This window comes from Epargyreus clarus, unplaced genomic scaffold (assembly GCF_041222505.1).
Source record: "Epargyreus clarus isolate Ecla_fem2 unplaced genomic scaffold, WU_Ecla_fem_2.2 ptg000052c, whole genome shotgun sequence".
NCBI classification, from domain to species: domain Eukaryota; kingdom Metazoa; phylum Arthropoda; class Insecta; order Lepidoptera; family Hesperiidae; genus Epargyreus; species Epargyreus clarus.
The window spans coordinates 14187-40662 of NW_027332247.1; the positions used below are offsets into that span (position 1 = coordinate 14187).

The 26476-nt window shown below is 36.3% G+C and overlaps 2 protein-coding genes across 4 annotated transcripts; one reads left to right on the top strand and one right to left on the bottom strand.

Moving 5' to 3' along the window:
• Positions 1-901: 901 nt before the first annotated feature.
• LOC140757111 (phenoloxidase-activating factor 2-like) lies at positions 902-25999 on the bottom strand. Of its 3 annotated transcripts, none has more exons than XM_073092645.1 (10): positions 25945-25999; positions 13489-13607; positions 12392-12488; positions 11615-11681; positions 10769-10893; positions 9856-9970; positions 7294-7399; positions 5251-5420; positions 1625-1786; positions 902-1094 (listed from the first exon to the last, which is right to left on the bottom strand). In XM_073092645.1, exons 1-10 carry the CDS (start codon positions 25947-25949, stop codon positions 939-941), a joined length of 1122 nt encoding a protein of 373 aa, XP_072948746.1. In that variant the 5' UTR covers positions 25950-25999; the 3' UTR covers positions 902-938. The 3 variants fall into 3 exon arrangements, with proteins under 3 accessions (XP_072948746.1, XP_072948745.1, XP_072948747.1); XM_073092644.1 differs by lacking the exon at positions 25945-25999 and adding an exon at positions 15903-15939; XM_073092646.1 differs by lacking the exons at positions 902-1094; positions 25945-25999 and adding an exon at positions 15903-15939 and having other exon boundaries at positions 1411-1786.
• Positions 20204-24857, top strand: LOC140757112 (uncharacterized). The gene is made up of 4 exons (XM_073092647.1): positions 20204-20570; positions 23258-23364; positions 23991-24116; positions 24717-24857. Exons 1-4 carry the CDS (start codon positions 20501-20503, stop codon positions 24747-24749), a joined length of 336 nt encoding a protein of 111 aa, XP_072948748.1. The 5' UTR covers positions 20204-20500; the 3' UTR covers positions 24750-24857.
• Positions 26000-26476: the final 477 nt, after the last annotated feature.

Here is a 26476-nt window from a genome sequence, read left to right on the forward strand (position 1 = left end):
TGTACTGACGGATGGATACATTTTGGAAACCAATAGACTAATTTTGAGAATCACGCAAAAATAAAGACTACATAAGCAGTTTTACTAACTATTTCTTGCTAGTAAACAGCGATCTAGGTATACACTAGCACAAATAAAAATGAATGTTTCCTGTACGTCCTTTATAGAATCGTGAACTATGCATTTGATCATGTGATGATCTTTGGCAAAGTTGTTGTGCATGAGCCCACGAAGGTTTCTGACGTTGGTACGACCAATTTTCGCCAGATGGCGCCACTGTCATTCCAATGAAGGTACAAATCTCCACAATAATATTATAAAGAGTAAAATTTTGTTTGTTTGTTTGGTTGTAATGAATAGGCTCAAAAACTACTGGACCGATTTTTTAAATTCTTTCACCATTCGAAAGCTACATTACCTACGAGTAATATAGGCTATATGAAATATATTTGATAAATAGATTTTGAGGCGGTACAAAGTTTGTCGGGTCAGCTAGTCAGTTATATATATGTCATGTTATTTTTTTAACGTGGGCGAAGCCGCGGGCAGCACTAATATGAAATAAATACAAGCATTAATGAGTCAATTTATATATTAGAGACAAAATGTTACATATTACGTATAGACACAAATCATCGATACATTTAGGTATTTAGACATTAATTTAGACGCATTATAAACTCTCTAGCAATTCATGCAGCGATTCATGCGTCAAAAAAATACCATTTATTTTGTATAATAAAAAGACATGCGCCAAAGAAGCAATATATACTCTTATTAAGACACTAAACATCGCAATATTTATATATTTAGACACGAAACGTCACATCCTTATCATTAACAAACAGTAAATTTTTTTTGTTTAGACACAACGTCGTAATACTTATTCGTTTAGACGCAAAACATCGTAACAATTAATCATTTAGACGCGTCGTATGCTAGCAATACGTCGCGTTGACTCCTTCCTTCTGGAGCTCGGTACGGAGCCAGGGCACCAGGGCTGGTACCTTCGCGAATACCCAGGGTAGGCCTCGCCGCCCACAGAAAACATTGTAGACCGCCATACCGTACACCACGGGTTTGTTTCCGTTGCGCTGAAAAAAAATATTATTTAGGCAAATCCAGGTTAAGAAGAGGCCCTGCTGCAACGGAGTAAAGGACGCTAAGTATTTTCCAAATTAAAAAGTGTTTTTTTTTGTCAAGTCACTAAAAAAACTGTTAGTAATTATTTCAACACTCGAAATACAAACAATACTGTTTAAAATAACTTAAAGTCGCTTATAAAAATTGGCCAAGTGCAAGTCAAACTCGCACTTTGAGGGTTCCGTACCATCAACATTTTCATTTTTTTCATTTCAATAGACAAAAAGGTTAAGGGTCAAGAAATAGCGGTTTCTTCTATGTTGACCCCATTTATTTTCAACTGGTTTTATTTTTTTTTGTTTTTAGTATTTGCTGTTATAGCGGCCACATTTATACATACTCTGTAAAAAATTTAAGTATCTATTATCTATTACGGTTCCGGAGATAGAGCCCCGTGACAAACGGACAGACGAACAGATGGCGGAGTCTTAGTAATAGGGTTCCGTTTTTACCCTTTGGGTACGGAACCCTAAAAACTTACCTCTAAAGAACACACAAGGGGGGCACCACCGTCTCCAATACAAGGATCCACGCTGTCTAATCCAGCACACATCAAGCTATGGTGTAGCCCGAACTCGGTCGTGAGATGTGTGTTACGTAATTGTCTCTGACATCTTGCTAAATTCAAAGTCGTCATTTGAACCTAAAAAGAACATTGGAACTAGATATGCGCCGAATAGTGGTTTCGCCGAATAACCGAATACCGAATAATATTCGGTTTAGCCTTTGACGAACCGGATATTCGGCCGAATTATTCGGTTTACCATTTCATTATTGTCAATTTGCCAATTATGTGTGTTCATTCAAACTTTAAAATGTTGGTATGTGTTTTAAAAATAAACACTGATTTAAAATAAATGTCGACTATACTTACTATATTTTAAATAATAAGTGTGTTGACTTAAAGTTTCAAAATAAATGTTGATTTGAAGTTTAAAGGATTTGACTTTGACTTAACTTTAACATACATCTTACATAATAAGTTTTATGTTTAGTTCTGTACCATGTCATGTATACAAGAATATAGAAATACTCGAACCGAACATGTTCGGCACCAAAACCGAATAATTCGGCCGAGTACGTATAGCAGAAAAGGTGCCGAATACGCCAAGTATCGACTACCAAACGAATATTCGGCGCATCTCTAATTAGAATATAATGCCGTGACCACGCTTGGCGTTTGCCACAAACTCCAAACCTCTATAGTTGTATTGTCTATAGTCCCATTCATAATCAGTTGTCCAAAATGTAAACAAAGGTGTTGACCTATCAAGAAAACACATTTCAAATGGTAGTTACTTATTTTTGACGATATTAAAGTAACACAACGATAATAAAATAATAATCTAAATAAAATAAGATCAATTCACATTTCCCAATATTTATATTATTGACATTCATTTGATTTATTTTTCTAGTACTGATATTATAGTTTGATATTTTTGCACGACTCATGATGCGAAGCATCAGAGAGTGCTTTACGATCGAAAAATTTTTTTCGCTTCATTTTGGCGGCTATTTTTATTATTATAGCCTTGATAGTTCACGGAATCAAGATATTTTGCATACTATTGTCGAGATAATTTAATGGAGATTAATTCCATACTTTTAAAAAATTGATTTACTGCAATAGAATTGGAAAAAAACACCAAAATAGGTCAAAAAAATTTCCTGTCCGTCATATGTGAAACCTGAAAACACTGTAACTTGTGAAAAAATCCATCATTTGAGTTAATTTTTTTTTTAAAAATTCTAATCGACGATTGTAGGTCACTGAATGCGAATGATTAATTAATTCAGTGTCGTTTAATTGCAATTAATAAAAAACGAAAACTACAGGACTGTATATCTATAGATATTATGTACATTTATTCCACCAGGGGCGCTTGTGCAGTACCTTCTTCTTACTACAGCTGTTTTTTCGGCAATTAATTTTGAACGACTTAAGTTTTTTTTTCTTTTTTTTTATATTTCATAAATAATGAGCATTATGAGTCGTGCACTTTTGGATTTTCCAAACTTTCTAATTATTGACATTCATTTGATTTATTTTTCTAGTACTGATATTATAGTTTGACATTTTATTGGAATTTTACATTATTATTCTTCTTACACTCTAAAGTTTAATTTAATATATTTGATGTTTAAGGAATTTTGACTCCTTTGAATTTTGGATGTAATTGCACGACTCATGATGCGAAGCATCAGAGAGTGCTTTACGATCGAAAATTTTTTTTCGCTTCATTTTGGCGGCTATTTTTATTATTATAGCCTTGATAGTTCACGGAATCAAGATATTTTGCATACTATTGTCGAGATAATTTAATGGAGATTAATTCCATATTTTTTAAAAATTGATTTACTGCAGTAGAATTGGAAAAAAACACCAAAATAGGTCAAAAAATTTTCCTGTCCGTCATGTGTGAAACCTGAAAACACTGTAACTTGTGAAAAAAACCATCATTTGAGTTAATTTTTTTTTTTTTAAATTCTAATCGACGATTGTAGGTCACTGAATGCGAATGATTAATTAATTCAGTGTCGTTTAATTGCAATTAATAAAAAACGAAAACTACAAGACTGTATATCTATAGATATTATGTACATTTATTCCACCAGGGGCGCTTGTGCAGTACCTTCTTCCTACTACAGCTGTTTTTTCGGCAATTAATTTTGAACGACTTAAGTTTTTTTTTTATATTTCGTAATTAAATGAGCATTATGAGTCGTGCACTTTTGGATTTTCCAAACTTTTTGTATTTATTAACAATTATTATTTAATATAATTATCAATATTTTAATTAATTTCACTACACTAACGCATTAGGTTGGCCTGTAATGTTAGATATAAGTTTTGAGTAAATAAATAAATATTAACTCAATTACGTTCTATACAGTAATTATAATAAAAACAAGGTTTAGGGTAGACAATTAAAATATGATAATGGTAACACAATCGGGATCCAAAACATTTTTTGTGCCGCCATTTTTAAGTTTCGTAGCTGATGTTTTTCGTTTTCATGACCGGGGTCGAACTCAAATGTTTTCTCGTTTTCATAGCGCGTTTGTTAAATTGTGTGTAGTTGCTAAAGATTTTGCTTTTTGTTGAGTTTGTTAAAGTTTTTGTTTCTTGTTAATTCGTTAAGGTTTACAATACCTGTAATCGTATTTTGACAATGACATTTCTTTGTTTGCATTTTTGACACCTAATTATGAATCAGACTATAATTTGAGGTGATAATCCTCTGTGGTTATTGACAGCAGTGTTAAGCGCTGGTGTGTTCTGGTTTGAAGTGTGGTAAGGGAGACGTGCTTTTCCGATGCGTTCCAGCTTAGTCCTCAATGGTAGCGCATCTGTGGCCGATCTAAGTAGAAAACTAATCTTATCAAGGTGGTAGAACCCTTTGTGGTTCGACTCCGGCGGCACCACCGCCACACCTACTTCTGCCTTATAACTGCAGTGTTAAGCGCTGCTGTGTTCCGTTTTGAAGGGTGTGATAAGGGAGACATACTTTTCCGAGGCGTTGCAGCTTAGTCCTCAGGGGTAGCGGCGCATCTGTGGCCGACCTCAGGTAGGAATATCTAATCCTATCTGGGGTTGATTACAGATGTCCATGGGCGGCAGTAGCCACTTACCATCAGGTGGACTGCATGCTCGTCTGCTGCTCCTATATTATAAAAAAAAAACTTGCGCTGATTACAGATGTCCATGAACAGCGGTAAGCTAATTAGGTGCATACTTGTTACATAACAAGAAATCAACGGGTTGCAATCCCGGAGTGTCGGCAGAAGTGAAACCTAACCTTAAATAATAAAATATCGTATATATAAAATTCTCGAGTCACAATATTAGTTACCGTACTCCTCACTTCACCCTTAACATTTTTTAATTTATATGGCAACACAACGTTTGCCAGGTCAGCTAGTAATAAATAAAAAATGAAACTTAGGTACACCCATTTACATATTTTTTCTATGCTAACACCGGATGACTTGACTTTTGCAGTTTGCTTTTCCGTCTTACGAATTTTCGATCAGGCCGCGTGACCTGACGCTGAGTCTAACATTTTTTACCCATCCCTAAAGAAGTTTTCTTCCAAAACTTACCTTTTTTAATGCTGAACTATTAGGATCAGTGAACGAATTTCCCCAACCCATTGAAAAGCATGGGGTGTCAGAGGGTGGTAGATGTTCGCCTAGGCAGACAACTTTCACGTATTTGGTTTCAAAAAACGGTTTTTCCAAAAAGAGAAGAGCAGCGTCGAAACGGTATCTCTCTGTAAACATAAGTTGTCATGAAGGTAGTAGATCCCTTTGTGGTTCGGCTCCGGCGGCACCACCGCCACACCTATTTCTGCCTCAAAACAGCAGTGTTAAGCGTTACTGTATTGTAAAGATTTATTGGAACAGTAAACAGTGTTCTGATTTGAACGGTGTGGTAAGGGAGCCTTTACTTTTCCGAGGCGTTCCAGCTTAGATCTCAGGGGTAGCGGCGCATCTGTGGCCGACCTCAGGTAGGAATATCTAATCCTATCTGGGGTTGATGACAGATGTGTGGCAGTGGGCCATGGCATGGTGGGCACGGTCATGGGCGTCAGTAGCCACTGCGCAGGTTTGCCTGTACAGGTCAACCGCATGTCGGTGGCGTGTATGGGGACGTTTATTTATTTATTTATTTATACTTTATTGACCAAAACAAAGTTGTGGTACAACAGGCGGACTTAATGCTAAATAGCATTTTCTCCCAGTCAACCTTGAGGATGTGCAGAAATAAATTGAAGGCGGTTCAATAAAATAGAAGGACATAAATAAATAACAATAAGATGAAAGAAAGAAACATAATAAGAATAGACGTGAAAGAGGAAAGGTAAAAAAAATGTGAGCCGTCACGGGACGCCTGGCAGATGTGAAACATCGACATTATTTTGTAAAAGTAATAAGCAAAAAATAACATATTGTGATAGGAACTAAATATGTCATAATGATAAAATAAATTATTACGATTATTTTCCAGATAACGATGACTATTTATTGAATTCGATTGCGCATGGCGACGCGTCGCCACACCGTACACATATATGTACACATATATGTATATATAATATATATATATAATCGTATAGCGTGGCGACGCCATGCGTCGCCACGCCAGAAATCGGTTTTACGTGCGACTATAGATGTTTCACATCAAAAAAAGAAAAGAGGAACAGAAACTAAGTATATAAAATATAAGCATACATGAATAAGAGTAAAAGCCGGAAAATAGTAATAAAGATGCTAGTGTCTAATTATCAAATTGTTTCAAATAGTGAGCATAAACTTTTTTCTTGAAAGAATTTTTGGAACATATTTTTCTAAGACTGTCAGGAAGAGTATTCCAAAGCCGAAGTTCCGGTGTACCGTGCGGTGTTCAGTTCTGTAGCTATGGCAACAATTGAAGACGACGACGCACCGTACGGTGGCATACGAAAGAATTAAGTTTTGATCTTGCGCCGGTCGCCTGGTTCAAAAAACTGCACAGGTATACCCACACACAGTCCGGTGTACCTGCGCAGGCATACCTGAACGGATATCTCTCTGGTGAACCGTAGCGTGTGTGGCAGGCATTTTTTCTTTTTTTTATATTTATATACCTGACGATAAGGCAGACGGGCTACCTGGTGGAAAGTAGTCCCCGTCGCCTATGGACATTTTTAACACCAGAGAAGTCACCAATGCATCGCTGGCTTTCAAGGAGAGCTTTTTACACCCCTATTGAAGACCCAATGTCATTGTCCTGAGAGAATACCCCAGGAGGAAGTTCATTCCACATTTAACATGTACGCGGCAAAAATGACCATGCAAACCGAAATGTGGCATTAGGAAAATGGCGAAGGTGGTGGCACCACCGCCACTCCTATTTTTAACTAATAACAGCAGTGTTAGGCGCTGCTGTGTTCCGGTTTGAAGGGTGTGGTAAGGGAGACAGACTTTTCCGAGGCGTTCCAGCTTAGTCCTCCGGGGTAGCGGCGGATCTGTGGCCGACCTCAGGTAGCAATATCTAATCCTATCTGGGGTTGATTACATACGTCCATGGTCGGCAGTAGCCACTTACCATCAGGTGGACTGCATGCTCGTCTGCTACTCTTATATTATAAAAAAAAAACTTACCGTACTCATAGTCATTATGAAGTACAATTTTTTTCACTTTTCTGTCAAAATGATAAAACGTTTCGTCCTCTTCAGTTATCAACCATTCGCCCGCCCGACATTGTATCTGACAACATTTTTTATAATAAGTATATAATTATAGTTTAAAAACTGAAAACCACGCTAAAATCGCACAAGGAAAATTGTTAATCTTGATTCCTGGCGATCCTGAAGAGGAGATTGGGATAAAATTATTAAAATCGTGTATTGTTATCGGTCCCTGATAATTGTTCAAAATTTTAAATTAATCGGACAGTTCAAAGTGAGTAAAAATCGAGTTGAAAGATTCCGTTACATACATACATACAGGTCAAGCTAATAAAAGCGTGGTATAAATGAGCGAAACGCGAGCGCATTGACCGCCCACATTATGGACATTTTTCCGTTTACTTACATATCACTACACTAACTGTCTGGTTGTCTGGAAGAAATCGTTTCTAAGCGATAAGACCGCCTATTTGTATACTGTCTCATGTATTGTTTTATATGTTGCTTATATTTGGTGTACAAATAAAGAACATGTTGTTGTTGTTGTAGCTGACCCGGCAAACTTTGTACCGCCTCAAAATCTATTTATCAAATATATTTAATATAAAATATAGCCTATGTTACTCGTGGATAATGTAGCTTTCGAATGGTGAAAGAATTTTTAAAATCGGTCTAGTAGTTTTTGAGCCTATTCATTACAATCAAACAAACAAACAAAGTTTTCCTCTTTATAATATTATTTATATTTATTACTACATAGACAAATATTATATCTTTTATGTATATAAAATTCTCGTGTCACAATGTTAGTTACCGTACTCCTCCGTAACGGCTTTGCCGATTTTCACCAAATTGTATATGCATATTCAGTAGGTCTGAGAATCGGCTACTATCTATTTTTCATACCCCTAAGTGATAAGGGTTTCTCACCCTTAACATTTTTTTATTTATATGGCAACACAACGTTTGCCGGGTCAGCTAGTATATTCTATAAGGGACAGAGTTTTTAAAACGAAGTGGTAAAAAAGACTAGAGTTTGACGTTGAGTTTCAAGTTTCATTCATAAGTAAATATTGAAGTAAATTTTGCCTCTTTATCACTTTACTTGCGGAAGGACTATGTTGTCTCTTTCTTGTCAGTTATGTAATCATGGTGGACAGTCAGACAGTAAATTTTGGACAATTTTCAAAAACTGTAACCTTTCAAAAACTGTACATGAGTTTTTACGTTTTGACAAATATAACTGTTTTGGTATATGTTTACGTATTGCTATACAATTTCCAATTAGCGCCCCTGCCGGATTGTAACAGAAATATAGTGTCAGTAATGTAACATTAAATGTCTAAATTGACAAAATGTTTTATCGTTTTATGTTTTGCATCTCTTTTTTGCGAACATGTGAGGCAGACAAAAAGACTTGAGCACTTACTTATTGTTACGTTTACTCAGTCTACTGAAGCAAACAGAACAGAATAATGGATTGAGTAAACGTAACGTAAAATTGTGGGATGTTTTGAAAACTCATGGTAAGGGTACTGATGACAATACGTGATTTTAATTGTGTCCAATTCTAATTTTGTCTCATCAGGATTGTCAAGATTAACCTTTCCTTGTATGATCTTAGCGTGGTTTTTAGTTTTTAAACTTTAATTATTTTGTGTTTTGTGGGCATGTAACTTATTTATACATAGATTAGTAAAGATACTTCGCCGCCTTGAAATTGAATGATGCCACAAACGGCTTATTATAGTAAGTTCTTTTTTTTAATTCTTGACAAATAAAAACATTTTAGAGAAAATTTACGAATAAATAACTAATACTGCGTAATTTACACAATAAATAAATAATTATTTCAAATATATTAGGGACATTAGCACGGAGACGTGGAAAAACTTTTTACGCAACTATTTCACTTCTCAACTGGGTACATTTTCTTGTTAGGAGTGAGTAATCTTTACTTATCTTTGTATTTTTTAGGGTTCCATACCCAAAGGGTAAAAACGGAACCCTATTACTAAGACTTCGCTGTCTGTCCGTCTGTCACAGGGCTCTACCGCTTAAACCGTAATAGATAGACACATGAAATTTTGACAGAGGAGGCATAACGGTGGCAGCTATAACAACAAATACTAAAAATAAAATAAAGTTGAATATGAAAGGGGGTCTCCATACAACAAACCGGATTTTTTCGGCATTTTTCCATCAAACTGTTAAACTGTACTAGGAAGATGGTTGAAATTTTTACAATACGTTTACTACTATAACTGGTATTATAATAAATACAAATAAGAACCATAAAACATATTTTAATATACTTATTTTAATTTTATTATACTTTGATTACGTATAATCGTCGTCCCATCGTCACCCCAACGCCATCTATTGTTGTTTCATATGACTAAGTATAGTTGAAAATCATAAAATGAATTAAAACAATGAACATTTGGTAGTACGGAAGCCTCCATATGCGAGTTCGACTCGTACTTGGCGAATTATTTTTATATCATGGTCTTAAAGTAAAAGTAAAGTAAATACCTCGTTAAGTCTTAAGTTTTCGACTTTGTGCGCCGCAGTAAGAACTACTGAAATATGGATCAACGTCCCGACACCAATAAACGACTCCTTGGACACAGTTTCACCTTCCGGTGTGCTGAAAATTAAACAATTATTTATTTGATGGGACGCCATAGAAATAATCGTAATTATAGTGTCGTGGATGTAACTTTCTCATCATCAACCCATTACTGTCCCACTGGGCACGGGTCTCCTCTCAGAATGAGAAGGATTAGGCCATAGTCCACCGCGCTGGGCACGTGCGTATACCAATACAGACAGACAGACATCACATACCTTTGAAAACATTTTTTTAAGATTCCTCAGGTATGCTGGTTTTCTCACGATGTTTTCCTTTGTTTAAGCAAGAGATAATTAATTTATAATACGTGCGTAACTTTGAAAAATGCAGTTTGTGCCTGGGATTTGAACGTCGGACCCCTCGATAAAAAAACCATGGGGCTATCATTGCTTTTACATATGTGTGTATTGTGCAATAAATAAATAAAAACAGACGAAAGCTTAGATTCTTATATATTGTTATGTCAGTGTCAGTGATTAAAAAACTCGGCCTCTCGATCGAGGGGTATGTGGTTCAAATCCCAGGCACGTACCTCTTGATTTTTCGAAATTATGTGCGTATTAGAAATTAATTATCACTTGCTAAAACGTGACGGAAAACATCGTGAGGAAACCTGCATACCTGAGAGATGTATAAAAAAATCTCAAAGGTATGTGAAGTCTATCAATACGCACTTGGCCAGCGCGGTGGACTATGGCCTGATCCTTCTCATTCTGAGAGGAGACCCATGCCCAGTGGGACAGTAATGGTTGATGATGATGATAATATTCTTATGTATGTATAACAGTGTAAAGTAGATAAAAGTTTACTCACTTGTGTAACGCGATTGCAAATGGAAATTCCCCAAATTCCGTTTCCGTATCATTACTATGACTCCTGGGCGAGGGTTCTACAGTTAACCCAGAGTCTCCTGCATCCATCGTGTCAATACTTGTTACCTTAAAATTGTGTATTATGTATGAAATCTTGTCTTCTGTATATATAAATGAAGGTTTGTCTGTATGTCCTTTATAGAATCATATACTATGCATTTGACCATGTGATGATCTTTAGCAAAAGTTGTGCATGAGCCCACGAATGTTTCTGAGTCGGTACGACCAATATTCGACAGATGGCGCCATTGTCATGTCCGTTTTTTTTATAATAAAGGAGTAGCAGACGAGCATGCAGTCCACCGGATGGTAAGTGGCTACTGCCGCCCATAGACATCTGTAATCAACCCCAGATAGGATTACATATTCCTACCTGAGGTCGGCCACAGATGCGTCGCTACCCCTGAGGAATAAGCTGGAACGCCTCGGAAAATTATGTCTGCCTTACCACACTCTTCAAACCGGAACACAGCAGCGCCTAACACTGCTGTTGTTAGGTAGAAATAGGTGTGGCGGTGGTGTCGCCGGAGTCGATCCACAAGTCCACCCGCGTGGCGGAGCGGTCACCTTACGGGTCTGACGTGCATAGGGTCCCGGGTTCGATCCCCGGCCAGACAGATATCTAAATGATGAATTTAGATTTCTGTTTCTGGGTCTGGGTGTTTGTGTATTAGTCTCTGTGTGTGTCCATGGCACCCACGACACAGGGAATCCTAGTGTGGGGCTGTGAGTGTCGAAAGTGTAGAAAGGGTTTTACCACCTTCTATCTATCTAAATCTATACTTACATTTTCAAATTTATTATTAAGCTCGCCAGCAACACAACACTCATTTTCGTTACAATCAGAAGATGACCTGTAATAATTATAATGCCAAATTTTTTAGGGTTCCGTAGCCAAAGAGTAAAAACAGAACTATTACTAAGCGTCCCGTCTGTCCGTTTGTGACAAAACTCTTCCTGAACCGTAATACAAGTGATTTTTATAGAGTATGTGTACCATTATAAAAAAAAAATATTAGTATTATAAATACCTACTTGGTATTATAAAAAAATTAAAAAAAAAAACACTATTACTACGAATACTAAAAATAAAAGATCTTAAAATTACATCGGGGCCGCCATACAAAACAGCGCTATATTTCGACGTTTTTCGCTTTATCTATTGAACTTTAATATGTAGACAGTTAAAATTTTCACCACGTGTTTATAAAAGAAGAGTTCTAACTTAAATAAATAACAAGAAGGATGAGGTTCCATCCACATCAACTGGACCCGTGGCGGTCCTCCACGGTTCAGTTTGCACGGTCATTTTTGCCGCGTACGTGCAAAATGTGGAATGAACTTTCTCCTGAGGTATTCCCTCAGGACTGTGACATGGGGTCTTCCAGTGGGGTGAAAAAAGAGCTCTCCTTCAAATCCGGCGATGCATTGACGACTCCTCTGGTGTTGCAAATGTCCATAGGCGACGGTGACTGCTTTCCATCAGGTAGCCCGTCTGCCTTATCGTTAGGTTAAATAAAGAAAAAAATAAATTATGTATCTTCATTCAAGATAATCTACTCACCGGTAAACAAATTTTGGTCCTGGTAATTCCGTACTACAGATTGAAGTCTCTACACAGCTTCCTGTCTTACCATCGTTGGTGATGCAAGCAGATTTTCCTACAAAATACAATACAATACAGTGCAATGCAGTGCAGTTCAGTGCAATGCTATGCAATGCAATGCAATACAGTGCACTGCACTGCATGCAGTGCAGTGCAGTGCAATGGAATGCTATGCAATGCTATGCTATGCAATGCAATGCAATGCTATCCAATGCTATGCTATGCAATGCTATGCTATGCAATGCTATGCTATGCAATGCAATGCAATGCAATGCTATGCAATGCAATGCAATGTAATGCAATTCAGTGAGGTGCAATGCAATGCAGTGCAGTGCAATGGAATGCAATTCAATTCAATGCAATACAATGCAATTCTATGCAATGCTATGCAATACAATGCAATGCAATACAATACAATACAACACAGATTTTTTGATAATATAAAGGTCGCAGACGCATGACCACCTAGTCCTGTCTTAGTCTTAGTTTGTCTTCTTACCTTCAAACTAGAGCACAGTAGTGCTTAACACAGCTATTATCAGTCAGAAATAGGAATGACGTTGGTGCTTTAAGATTCGAACCAGAAATGGTCCTTTCATCTTAAAATAATCCGTAGTAAAGTTATATGTATGTCACGTTATTTTTTAAAACGCGGGCGCCGCTCTGCTCAGCTTATACCTCGCGGACACGTGTACGTATTCATAATGTGGTATTTTTAAGGTGGCAGGACCCTTTGTTGTTCGATTCCGACGGCACCACCGCTACACCTATTTCTTGTTATGACAGCACTGTTAAGTGCTGCTGTATTCTGGTTTGGAGTGTGGTAAGGGAGACATACTTTTCTGAGGCGTTCCAGCTTAGTCCTCAGGGGTAGCAGCGCATCTGTGGCCGACCTCAGGCAGGAATATCTAATCCCATCTGGGGTGGATGCTCATGGGCGACAGTAGCCACTTACTATCAGGTGGACTGCATGCTCGTCTGCTACTCCTATATTATAAAAAATATGTAATAAAAATAATTTTCATTTCATTTATATGCAATAAATAGCTACTTACCAATATTTGTCTTATTACCGGTACCTATATTCAATGTTTGACCAAATGTTGGCCCGTTTGGCGATGGTTTGCAGTCAACTTCATAGCCAGTCCACACCAAAAACACAAGAAGGGAAAACCTGGAAATATTTTTTTACATGTATAATTAGGCCCCTCCTATGTATTGACACGCTTTATATTAGCTTCACTTGTATGTTTGTCAGTGAGTAACTCCGTTTTTCAGTAGAAAGAGATCAACATACATCCTTATCTTAACCTGCATGTATGAAAGAATGAAATAAAATACTTTTCTACTTTTTAGTTGATTTATCATAAAAGCGTGTATTTTAGTTTTTTCAACTAAATAAATATAGTTGAAAAAACTAAAATACTTCATATCAAATTAAAACTTTTTATTCAAAATAGGAATTTTACAGAGCACCACTTCACAAGGTGTTTCGTTGTGGAGAAGAAGCGGCTAAAGAAACTCCATAACACACGTCTTTTAAAAAAAAGTTTTTTATAATGTCATACTTAACCTATTGGTACATGTGGAGCTGGAGCTACGACAGACCACACCATTTTGTCAGTCAAATAATCGCTTAGTTTATAGTACGCTTTTTTACATAGCGTCAGTTTAACGACATGTTCGAACAATTTTTCTGTGAGATTCAAAATGTGGTCGGGTATTTTATTGTATAATTTGATTACATAAATTGCCTTATTTTAATGTTTTTTATCGACATAAGTAACGTTATATAGCGTATAATATACTAGCTGACATCAAATATATTTCATATAAAATATAGCCTATGTTACTCGTGGATAATGTAGCTTTCGAATGGTGACACAATTTTTAAAATCGGTCCAGTAGTTTTTGAGCCTATTCATTACAAACAAACAAAGTTTTCCTCTTTATAATATTAGTATAGAAAACAAATATACCAAAGTTCAAAGAGATACCTGCAGAAATGCAGGGAGTTGAAATAGTTGGCCAAGTGCGTGTCAAAATCGCACACGGAGGGTTCCGTACGACCAAAATTGTAATTATATTTTACTAGTTATTGCCCGCGGCTTCGCCCGCGTTTAAAAGAGAATAATATAACATACTAACATACATAAAACTGTAAATTCGTACCTTCAACTTTACTAAAGATCATCACATGATCAAATACATAGTTTACGATTAAATCCTTACTAATATCGATTAAAATAAACGATGTTTTGGGTCCAAAAGATCGATTCTCCGATTAATCGATCTTAGATCGCCATCCTTAGTTCCCGTGGGATTTCCACGATAAAACTATCCTATGTCCTTTCTCGGGTCTCAAACTATCTTTGTACAAAATTTCATGAAAATCGGTTTAGTGGTTTAGGCATGAAGAAGAGACAACCAGATAGACAGACAGACAGACAGAGTTACTTTCGGATTTATAATATTAGTAAGGATTTATTTTTAGTATTTGTTATTATCCCAGCCATTGAAGTACATGCTTTGTGATATTTGAACTGTCTACCCACTACGTAGTAGGTATTCAGTAGGTATAAGAATCGGCTACTGTCTATTTTTCATACCCCTAAGTGATACGGGTTATTCACCCTTAACATTTTTTCATTTATATGGCAACTAAACGTTTGCCGGGTCGGGTAATATTTTTATATTTGTTTCGCATTATTGGAGTTTACTCCTTAAGAAACGATTTGAGTTATAAGGCCCGGTACGGAAATTTTATGAGGAGTAAAATCAAGTGTAACACGAAAAGTTGAGGCGTTATGTAGAAAGAGACAAACATATATATCTGTAGGATTGAACGTGTAAAAGAATGAGATGGAATACATTACACAGCGTATCTCATTCTCGGGGTCTCCTCTTTGCGCGATACTTCGTAGTCTCACTGTATAGTTCACTACCTCCAGTCTGAGAGTTGAATGTGTGCGTATGTTTGTACGTGTGTGTTGCGCGCCTGCGTATTACGAAGTTCTGCCACAACTTGTATACTGCTGCCGAGTACAGGGTATGCATGCTGTATAATAAATGCATATAGTAGCATCTATTGTATACATCTATATACAACGTACATAAACAGCAATCTAACCATCAAGTTTTAATGTTTTGATTTTAAAGTTTTCTTGTACTTCTATGCATTGATACGTGTATTTTTATGTACTATTAAATTTTATTTTATATTATTTTGTAACATACTTTATGTAATACGCATTATTGAAGTAATATAAATAATCCGAATAATTACAGATATATGTTTGTTTCTCTTATCATTTTAGCAGATGCGTTCATTTACCCTTTTTTTCTATTCGATATATATCATAATTATCGTTCGTAACGAGTAAACTCTAATCGTGCGTCGTAGCTGACACACACACACTTCTTTTTTTTTAATTTGTCAATCTATAAAGTTTTATAAATAATACCTTACCTCATTGTGTTATAACAACCACACTATCAACTTTGCGTCTCCGACCTTTCTGACCTCAGAAACTGGGCGAAAATACTGTTATCAGAATTATACTATGAAGTTAAGGGTTGGCACTTGAATACATGCATGTGATAGTGGTTAAGAAACTCGGCGTCTCGATCGAGGGGTCCGAGGTTCGAATTCCAGGCACCTCTGATTTTTCAAAATTATGTGCGTATTAGAAATTAATTATCACTTGCCAAAACGGTGAAGGAAAACATTGTGAGGAAACCTGCAAACCTGAGATTTATCAAAAAAAAATCTCAAAAGGTATGTGAAGTCTACCAATACGCACTTGGCCAGCGCGGTGGACTATGGCCTAATCCGTCTCATTCTTAGAGGAGACCCGTACCCAGCAGTGGGACACTAATACGTTGATGATGACTTTTTTACATTGATTTTTTTATAATAAAGGAGTAGCAGACGAGCATGCAGTCCACCTGATGGTAAGCTATTACTGCCCATGGACATCTGTAATCAACCCCATAGGATTAGATATTCCTACCTGACGTCGGCCACAGATACGCCGCTACCTGAGGACTAAGCTGGAACGCCTCGGAAAAGTATGCACTGCTGTTAGGCAGAAATATATATGGCGGTGGTGCCGCCGGAGTCGAACTACAAAGGATTCTACCATCTCTCTCTCTGGTTTGCACGGTGTGGTATGGAAGACATACTCGTACTTAACCGAGGCGTTCCAACCCAGTCCACAGGTTTAGCAACACATAGGGCCGACCTTAGATAGGACTCTAATCTTATATAGGATAGATTACAGATGTCCATGGGCGGCAGTAACCACTTAATATGCCCGTTTGCTTTATTTATTTACTCAATTAAAGTATGCTGTTAAAATATGTTTAATTTTTTTTTTAATGCAAGCGTGAAAAGATTTTTTATATATAACAAATATTAATTTTAATAATAACATTTAGCAACCCTATATATCAAACTTTTAAGTAGGTAATTTATGTCGAATTCGAGGTAAAATGATGTATTTTCGCTGTTATTTTCCTGTTTCGCGGCCTTATCCTTGAAACTAACTAAAATAATATTATGTAGGTAATAGATTATTATACCTAATTTAGTATTATTACAATAGAGAGTATATAAGAGTCCCAGGACTAGAATAGGGCTACGGTATCCCCTGCCTGTCGTAAGAAGCGACTAAAAGGGGGCTTCCGGGGTTGCGGGCGGCAAGAGTGGGAGCTCGAACCGTCCAGCAAGCCGCCGCGTCCGCCGTGGCAGATTAAGATATGGGAGATATCTTACGTCCTATAGAGTATCTTAAACCAACCATTTGTGGGGTTCAACCAGGGAAGTCCATCAGACTATTAATAAAAAATCGTATTATCTATAGTAGCTTAATTACATGCTGAAAACAATAAATTTATAATCTGATGATTTGAGGGCGGCGTTAGGGAATAATAAGGTTGCAAAAAAATCTATACCTGGACATACTCGAGTGCGGTATTTTTTTGAATATAAAGGAAATAATACTAGAAAACGGGTAACATTATAATCATACCACACGTCGATGTAGTGACAAAACACTCATTTAAAAGGAAAATATGTATATACACTATCTGATAGCGCTACTTATTAGCATGAATCCCTGGAAAGTAATGGTGTATAACAAACTAAAGGAAAAGGCTAATTTTATGGAAAATACATGATTCTTCATACATTCTCATTCTATTTTTTTTATTCGTCAGTATAAAAAACCCGTCCACTAAATCGTCAGATAAAGGGCTATGATAAGGAAAACATCAGCTGGAATTTCCTGTATAATAATCTTACGCCCTCGAGTGTGTCAAGATAACGATTTTTTTTTTGCATTTTCGAAGAGTCATTGACAGACTTTCGAATCGAACCGTCAGTCTTTCGAATGGGCGACTCATCTGGGGTAACTTCATATCCCCTTTGAAAATCTAATGCGCTGGTTCAAATTCAAATTCAAATCTCATTTATTCAAAATTGATTCATATAGAAAATACTATACTATACTTTTTGAAAGTCAACAAACTACCACCGCTTCGGAAGGTATTTCGCTATGGAGAAGAAGCGGCGCAAGAAACTCCATACGTGTGGTTACTTTTTTTCCATTTTTACCTCTCGTATGGCTGTCCCCCTATGCAAACCAGCAGTTAAACATATTTCCGGCATCAGAGATATATACTCTATCACTAACCTGACGCGCCTTGAGTATGTCTGACTCTGCTTTTTACATCTTTCGAATCATCTAGAAACTATTCCCACGGTGAATCGAAAAATATCACACAACCTTTTCTTCACTCTAACGTGTAATCTACCCAATCGTATAGGTCCTATCGACGCTCGAATTTCTACCCATTTAACATCATGGGCTCCCCTACTACTCGTACATTTCGCGGACAGAAACACAGATTCATTAACTGCTAATGTAACTTTGTAATTCTATATAACTTATATAGGATACAAAGTTATTTAATGTAGTTGGTGTATCTAGATAACTGGACAGAAATTGCAAAATATTTTAGTTTTTCCATGAGTTATATACTAAACGCTAATTGTATTCTCAATTTTAACCTTCTATGTCTGCTAGAAGTGCCTTAAAGTTTTGATGATCGGTCAGTCAGTCAGTGAGTGAGTGACAAAATTACGAACTTTGACTACTTGTAATTCTTACTTACGCTACTGGATCAAATTGAATGAAATTTGAAATATACCGTGTCTATACAATGCTTGCTTGGCTCCTGAAAATTCAAGCTTGTAGCTTCATATGCAACGAAGTTACAGGGGGTCAAAAATGGGCCGAATTGCTTCGAGAAAAGAATACTACGCCGTGCCGCTTTTTTTGGCTCGACTTGGCGGAGGCACTGCCGTGCCTCCTGATATATGACAAATTGCAGCTGACTCGGACATCGGGAAGTGGTTGAAATTAAGCTTTTTAGTGGTTGAAATTTGCAAGATCTCATTACAAACCCTGGGACAGGTGAAACTAATTAAAAGTTTGTAAAATAGGGTTTATTTCTACCTAATAACAGCAGTGTTAGGCGCTGCTGTGTTCCGATTTGAAGGGTGTGGTAAGGGAGATACTTTTCCGAGGCGTTCCAGCTTAGTCCTCAGGGGTAGGCGCATCTGTGGCTGACCTCAGTTTGTGAAATTTATGAAATGAAATTTATGAATTTATGAAATTTATGAAATTTATTTATTGCAAGGATGTAGTACACAAAGATAGTTACAGCAATAGAAGTTCGTACATTCTACCATTACAATGGTGTGCAATCATGTCAAATTGAAAAAAAAAATTTTTTTGAAAACATTAAAAATAAAATTAAGAAAAGTTAAGTCGTATTAAATTATTACATGTCATTTTTATTCTGTACATTGAAAATATTCATTTATGTCATAAAAACAGTGTTGCATAAGCCATTCGGTAATTTTCCTCTTAAAAATGTTTAAGGTCAGATCTTTGTATTTGTCTGATAATTTGTTATATATTTTTATAGCCATAAGGTAAGCATTTTTTCTATATATTTCTAGTCGTGATTTTGGCATAAATAATCTAAATTTATTTTTGTCTGCATTCCTTCTTACATATTGAGATTGGATTTCAAAATAATGTGGGTGCTGCCTAACAAACAGACAGACCTCCCTAATGTACATGCATGCTAGGGGCAGTATTCGATACTTTTTAAATAAAGGTCTACAAGAATCCATATGCCAAGCACCACAAATGGCTCTAACGCATTTTGTCTGAATGCGAAATGCTTTAATTATGTCTACCGAGTTCCCCCACAATAACAGGCCGTATAATAAAACTGAAGACACATATCCATGGTATGTACTGAGTGCTGCTTCCGTCGATACCATAAGCCGTATTCTTTTTATTGCAAACACAAACCTATTTAATTTTTCACAGACATATTCAATGTGCCCTCTCCAGTTACAATTTTTGTCGAGTATTATTCCTAGAAATTTGATTTTCTCTACTTCTTCTATTGGAGTATTGTCATGAACTATATTTAAATTAATATGTATTTTTTATACGTTTGGAATTGAATAATTTTGGTTTTATTAATGTTTATTTTTAAATTATTATTTTTAAGCCATTTGGATAATTTATGAATTGTTAAATTTATTTCTTCTTCATAGGTATTATTATTTTTGCATTTGATTATGACTGTAGTATCATCAGCGAACAAAATAGTTTTATGATCTGTTACATTTGTGATGTCTGTGTCATTTGTGATGTTTAGAATATCTAATCGTATGTGGGGTTAATTACAGATATCCATGGGCGGCTGTAGCCACTTACCATCAGGTGGACTGCATGCTCGTCTGCTACTCCTATATTATATAAACAAACAAACACACAAATAAAACACTTTCCACCACGGGCCTCCGATGACCTTAGTCCGCTGATGTCATGATAATGTTATCATTAGGTGGTATTTATAGAGATGAGCTGCAACCGACTACTCGTCTGAGCTCAGAAGTTACATCGTCCAGTTTGTGGGCGACCAGGATAAGTGTAACTTGTCTTATAAACAATAAATACCACTTGTTTTGTTTTTAAGATGTCTTTTATAAATAAAATTGTGTTATTAATATGTATTTTTTGGTGTGTCAACGCGGAGTTTGAGGAAGGTAAGTGTTAGGGCTAGTATTAAATGCAGTCAACTCCGGCGCCACCGTCATACCTTTTTAACACGCTTTTATTAGCTTGGGTTGTACGTTTGTATGTATGTATGTACGTAACAGTAACAGAATCTTTGAGCCCGATTTCTATCCTCTTTGAACGTTCAGTTTAAATCAAAATTTTGAAGAATTATCAAAAACCGATGACAATACACGATTTTAATAATTTTGTACCATTGTGCGTATCAACATCCTCAGGATTAACGATTTTCGAGGCGAGATTTTTCAAGCACCTTCAGCAACGTTCATCGCAAGTTTAGATTGCAAATAATTATTGCTTTTTAGTTTCAATAGGCGTAACTTTTATAGCGTGTTTTTTAGTTTAGAAAATAATAATGTTATTTCCCTATAGCTCAAATGTTCTGAAACATATCTATAATGCCCTCTTGTAGAATGATTTTTAGGATTCCGTGCTCAAAGGTTAAAACGCAACCCTCTGCGGTCTGTTCGTGTGTCATTGGGCTTTATCTCTTAAATCGTAATAGATAGACACTTGATTTTTTTACAAACGATGCATAATGGTGGTCGCTATAACAACAAATACTAAAAATTAATAAATAATTATAGTTCAAAAAACTAAAAAACACGCTTTTATGATAAAATCAACTAAAAAGTTGAAAATAATTTTGAATCTAAAAATCAATTAAGGAACAGTAAATAGTATAATTGTGGAAAAGGCGTGGGGTGCTCCATTTATCAGGGTCGAAAAGCACCCCACACTATTTTTAAAATGTTGTGATTCATCATCGGTTCTGCAGTGCTTTATTTCAATTCCATTTATATAATAAACAACAGAAGTCAGGACTATTCTTGCTCGTGATTTCAATGAAGGTTTAACTTTGGGAATCAGATGCATCACAAAGACGATTTTAATACGAATGCAGGGGAACATTTTCATGTAACAGCCCATGATAAGGGACCTGTGATGACCTTGGAGGAAACCTCAAACGATCGTCTACTCGTGCTAGTCTACAGATACCTCCAAGTAGATTTCTCCATTGCGTTACTACGAATGGGCAGTCATATTTAAAACAAACAGCGATATACTACTGTTCCTTTAACGTGAAAGGATTTTTTGCAAATGGGATTTGATTCCGCAATAAGCATTTCAAGAACCAAAAAGTGGCATGCTTTTGTTCCAATAACCGAAGGCCAGCTTGTAAAAATAACTATTTCTAGTATATATTCTCATTGTAAAGTAGTTAACATTATAAAATAAAAGCGTGTTAATAAGATCTATTATACTATTAAGAGTATTATTTCAATATTCTGCTGACAATAAACCAATACGTTACCTCACACTCAGTGCGACATGCATGTACATTAGTCTACCTATCTCCCTAACTACTGGAGATCCCACGATAAAACTTCTAGTGTGGTTTAAATATACTTTTGGCTATATTTTAGGATAAAAAAGTAAAAAAAAATGGTCGAAGTTTTTGAAAAAATATTTTGAAAATTTCACTTCCGGTTTTGGACGTGTATTTTTATTTGTTTTTCAAAATAGATTTTTCTATTTAAAAGTTGAATTAAGTTTCTATAAAAACTGCTTAATTAAATACTTTAATTAGATTTTTAATGTACGAAAAAATACTTTTAAAAAATCATGTTTTCAATTTTCACCATTCTTTAGAAGCTCATAACTCGACAAATAATTATTATATAAAAATAATGTTGTATATTCACATTTCTATCCACTAAGAGTATAACTGACCTCAATATGAACAAAATTCAGAGCCTCACTTTTTTTTTCCTGTCCGCTTGGCGTGAAATGCCCCATAAATATCGTCAAGTCTTATTAAAACTAAAAGCAGTGACAGCCTAGCGGTTAAGAAACTCGGCCTCTCGATCGAATTTGCTCCCGCGGGTACTCCCTGGACTGGCGACCTCCGACCATCAGGAGGCCGACCGTCCGCTCGGTAACGACGCATAAGTACCGAATCACCCACTCAACAGTGGGATGATAAATTTTTTATATTTTTTCATTATTATATTATGTTTTAAATAATATTATATTATTATCAATAAATATAAAAAATCCGGGGGGTATTTACCACCTGAGAATCTGCCCGGGCAAAGAGGGTACCCAAGAGACCCGGAGGGTATGACCCAGTTGACTGACTGACTCCCCATCGAAGGGTCAGAGATTAAAATTCCAGGCGCGCATCTCTGATTTTTCAAATATGTGCGTATTATCACTTGCTTAAACGGTGAAGGAAACCTGCATACCTTAGATATTTAAAAAAAAACGTTAACAAAGGTATATGAAGTCTACCAATTCGCACTGGTCCAGCGCGGTGGACTATAGCCTAATCCTCATTCTGAGAGACCCGTGCCCAGCAGTGGAACAGTAATGGGTTGATGATAATGAGTACTACTAAAAATCTTTATTTAATACTAGCTGACCCGGCAAACGTTGTGTTGTCATATAAATAAAAAAAACGTTAAGGGTGAACAAGCCTTATCACTTTGGGGTATGAAAAATAGATAGAAGCCGATTCTCAGACCTACTGAATATGCATATAAAATTTGGTGAAAATCGGTAAAGCCGTTTCGGAGGAGTACGGTAACTAATATTGTGTAACACGAGAGTTTTATGTGTAAGATTGTATATACTTTTTTATTTTCACTTACAGGAGACATTTGTGACTTCGACGATGAAAGGGGACTAACGGGTACTTGCAAAATTCTACAAGCTTGCGACTATGCAGTGAAAATACAGCCGGACCAGAAGCGTGTTCCGGTAATATTTCAAATTCAAATTTAACATTTTTGTACCTGTACCCTTACCATGAGTTTTCAAAACATTCCACAATTCTACGTTACGTTTACTCAATCCATTATTCTGTTCTGTTTGCTTCAGTAGACTGAGTAAATGTAACAATAAGTAAGTGCTCAAGTATTTTTGTCTGCCTCACATGTTCGCAAAAAAGAGAGACAAAACATAAAGCGCCATTTTGTCAATTTAGACATTTAATGTTACGTTACTGTCACTATAGTTCTGATACAATCCGCTAGGGGCGCTAATTGGAAATTTTATGGGCAAATACGTAAACAAATACCAAAACAGTCATATTTGTCAAAACGTAAAAACTCATGGTAAGGGTCCTGATGATGTTGATCGTGATATTCCTTATAAGGTCAATGGGAAAAAAATATTAAAACCGTGTATCAGTTCTTGATGAGAAACGGCATTGCTAGATGGCGTTAATTATTGAGATAAAGCGCATTTCAAAGTTAATACGAGATTACATTTTACTTTGATTAACTATACAAGTGTAGTTTTAAGTTTTCTTAACTATAATTTATTACATTTTTAAATAATAACAGATTCTGCTTAAATACGAATAATCTCAACAACTTTTTCAGACATGTTCTTACAAAGGTCGTACACCAGTCGTGTGTTGTCCAGAGAATAATTTTTTGCACGAACCTGGTGTCTTGAGCAGAGATTTCTTGGGGACTACAAATGGAGTTATAACGAACAATAATTTGGTAAGATTCCTGATGATTGATGAACCCTCTCGTTAAACGGAGGCACCACCACGACATCTATTTCTGCCTTACAACAGTATTACAACGTTGAAAGAAGATGGTAGAAACCTTTGTGGTTCGACTCCGGCGGCACCACCGCCACACCTATTTTTGCCTATTAACAGTAGTGTTAAACGCTGCTGTGTTCTGGTTTAACGGGTAAGGAAGACATACTTTTCAGAGGCGTCCTAGCTTAGTCCTCAGGGTTAGCGGGGCACCTGTGGCCGACCTCCGGTAGGAATACCTACTCCTATCTGGGGTTGATTATAGATGTCCATGGGTGGTTATCAGGTGGACTCGTCTGCTACTTCTATATTATAAAAAAAGAAAATATTCTCACGAATGTATCGACCTGTGTCGATTGGGTCACATTATAGAGAGCATGACATGGGACTCTTCAAAAAAGGTGCAAAAAATCTCTCCTATCAAGCCGGCAATGCAAGACTCTTCTGGTGTTGCAAATGTCCATAGGCGACGTTGACTACTTTCCAACAGGTAGCACGTCTGCTTTATCGTTAGGCTTAAATATAAAAAAAGAGTAACGTAAATTTATCTTTTCAGGAACGTCGCTACGATGGTATCGCCCATGAATGAATGAATGAAGATAATAGTTATGAACCGCAGTAAAATGCACCCCATTGTTATTAAAAATGATTTTCTAGTTTTTTGTTCGATTAGCAATAAAAGCGTGTTTTATTAAGATTTTTTTAATTTTTATTTATTTATCATTTTTTAGTCTGTGACAAATTCATAAATTGGCGAATTATTTAATCTAATAAGGATAATGGGAAACTGTTATCAAATTATTGCATTGTCATCGGTCCTTGATGCAGTGGCGGATTTTGAAAAAATTAAGGTCTTGGCTGTACAGTTTTTGCCGCCACTGCTTCTACAATCGTCATGTCTTACATTTTTTTTAATCCAAAAATTTCGTTGAAACTCCACATATAATATTATTTAGGTATATTTTTGAGCTAATCAAAACTCAATCATGTATGAGCAGGGTAATGTTACATTGTTTTCGTTTTTCGCCTCGATTTGTTCGGGTAAACCGGGTAACCTGGGTAACTCACACTGTTATTGGATTTGAGAATATGGTGATAACATTGTAGAGTTATAAAAACACCGCATTCAGAGAAAAAACAATGTGAGCCGTCACGGGACGCCTGGCAGATGTGAAACATCGACATTATTTTGTAAAAGTAATATGCAGAAAAGTACATATTGTGATAGGAACTAAATATGTCATAATGATAAAATAAAATATTACGATTTTTGCGCATGGCGACGCGTCGCCACACCGTACACACTACTGTAGGACTACCATGAGTTTACAAAAGGATTACTCGCTAGCGACTGCGTAAAATAAATGTATGAAAAATTGTACAGCGCCTCTGGTGGTTACTCGTAGAACTAAAATCCGTAGTGACGTAACTCGATACGTAAAAAACCTATCGAAATCAAATCGCTAGCGAATGTCATTATGATCTATTGCCATACAAATTCTAAAAGGATTTATTTTTAGTATGTGTTATTATAGCAGCCATTGAAGTACATGCTTTGTGATATTTGAACTGTCTATCTACTACGTAGTAGCTATTCAGTAGGTATAAGAATCGGCTACTATCTATTTTTCATACCCCTAAGTGATACGGGTTATTCACCCTTAACATTTTTTTCATTTATATGGCAACTAAACGTTTGCCGGGTCGGGTAGTATTTTTATATTTGTTTCGCATTATTTTTTTTAATTTGTCAATCTATAAAGTTTTATAAATAATAATCTTACCTCATTGTGTTATAACAACCACACTATCAACTGCTTTGGGTCTCCGACCTTTCTGACCTCAGGAACTGGGCGAAAATACTGTTATCAGACTTATACTATGAAGTTAAGGGTTGTCACTTGAATACATGCATGTGATAGCCTAGTGGTTAAGAAACTCGGCGTCTCGATCGAGGGGTCCGAGGTTCGAATTCCAGGCACCTCTGATTTTTCAAAATTATGTGCGTATTAGAAATTAATTATCACTTGCCAAACATTGTGAGGAAACCTGCATACCTGAGAGATTTATAAAAAAAAAACTCAAAAGGTATGTGAAGTCTACCAATACGCACTTGGCCAGCGCGGTGGACTATGGCCTAATCCGTCTCATTCTTAGAAGAGACCCGTGCCCAGCAGTGGGACAGTAATACGTTGATGATGACTTTTTTACATTGATTTTTTTATAATAAAGGAGTAGCAGACGAACATGCATTCCACCTGATGGTAATCTATTACTGCGCATGGACATCTGTAATCAACCCCATAGGATTAGATA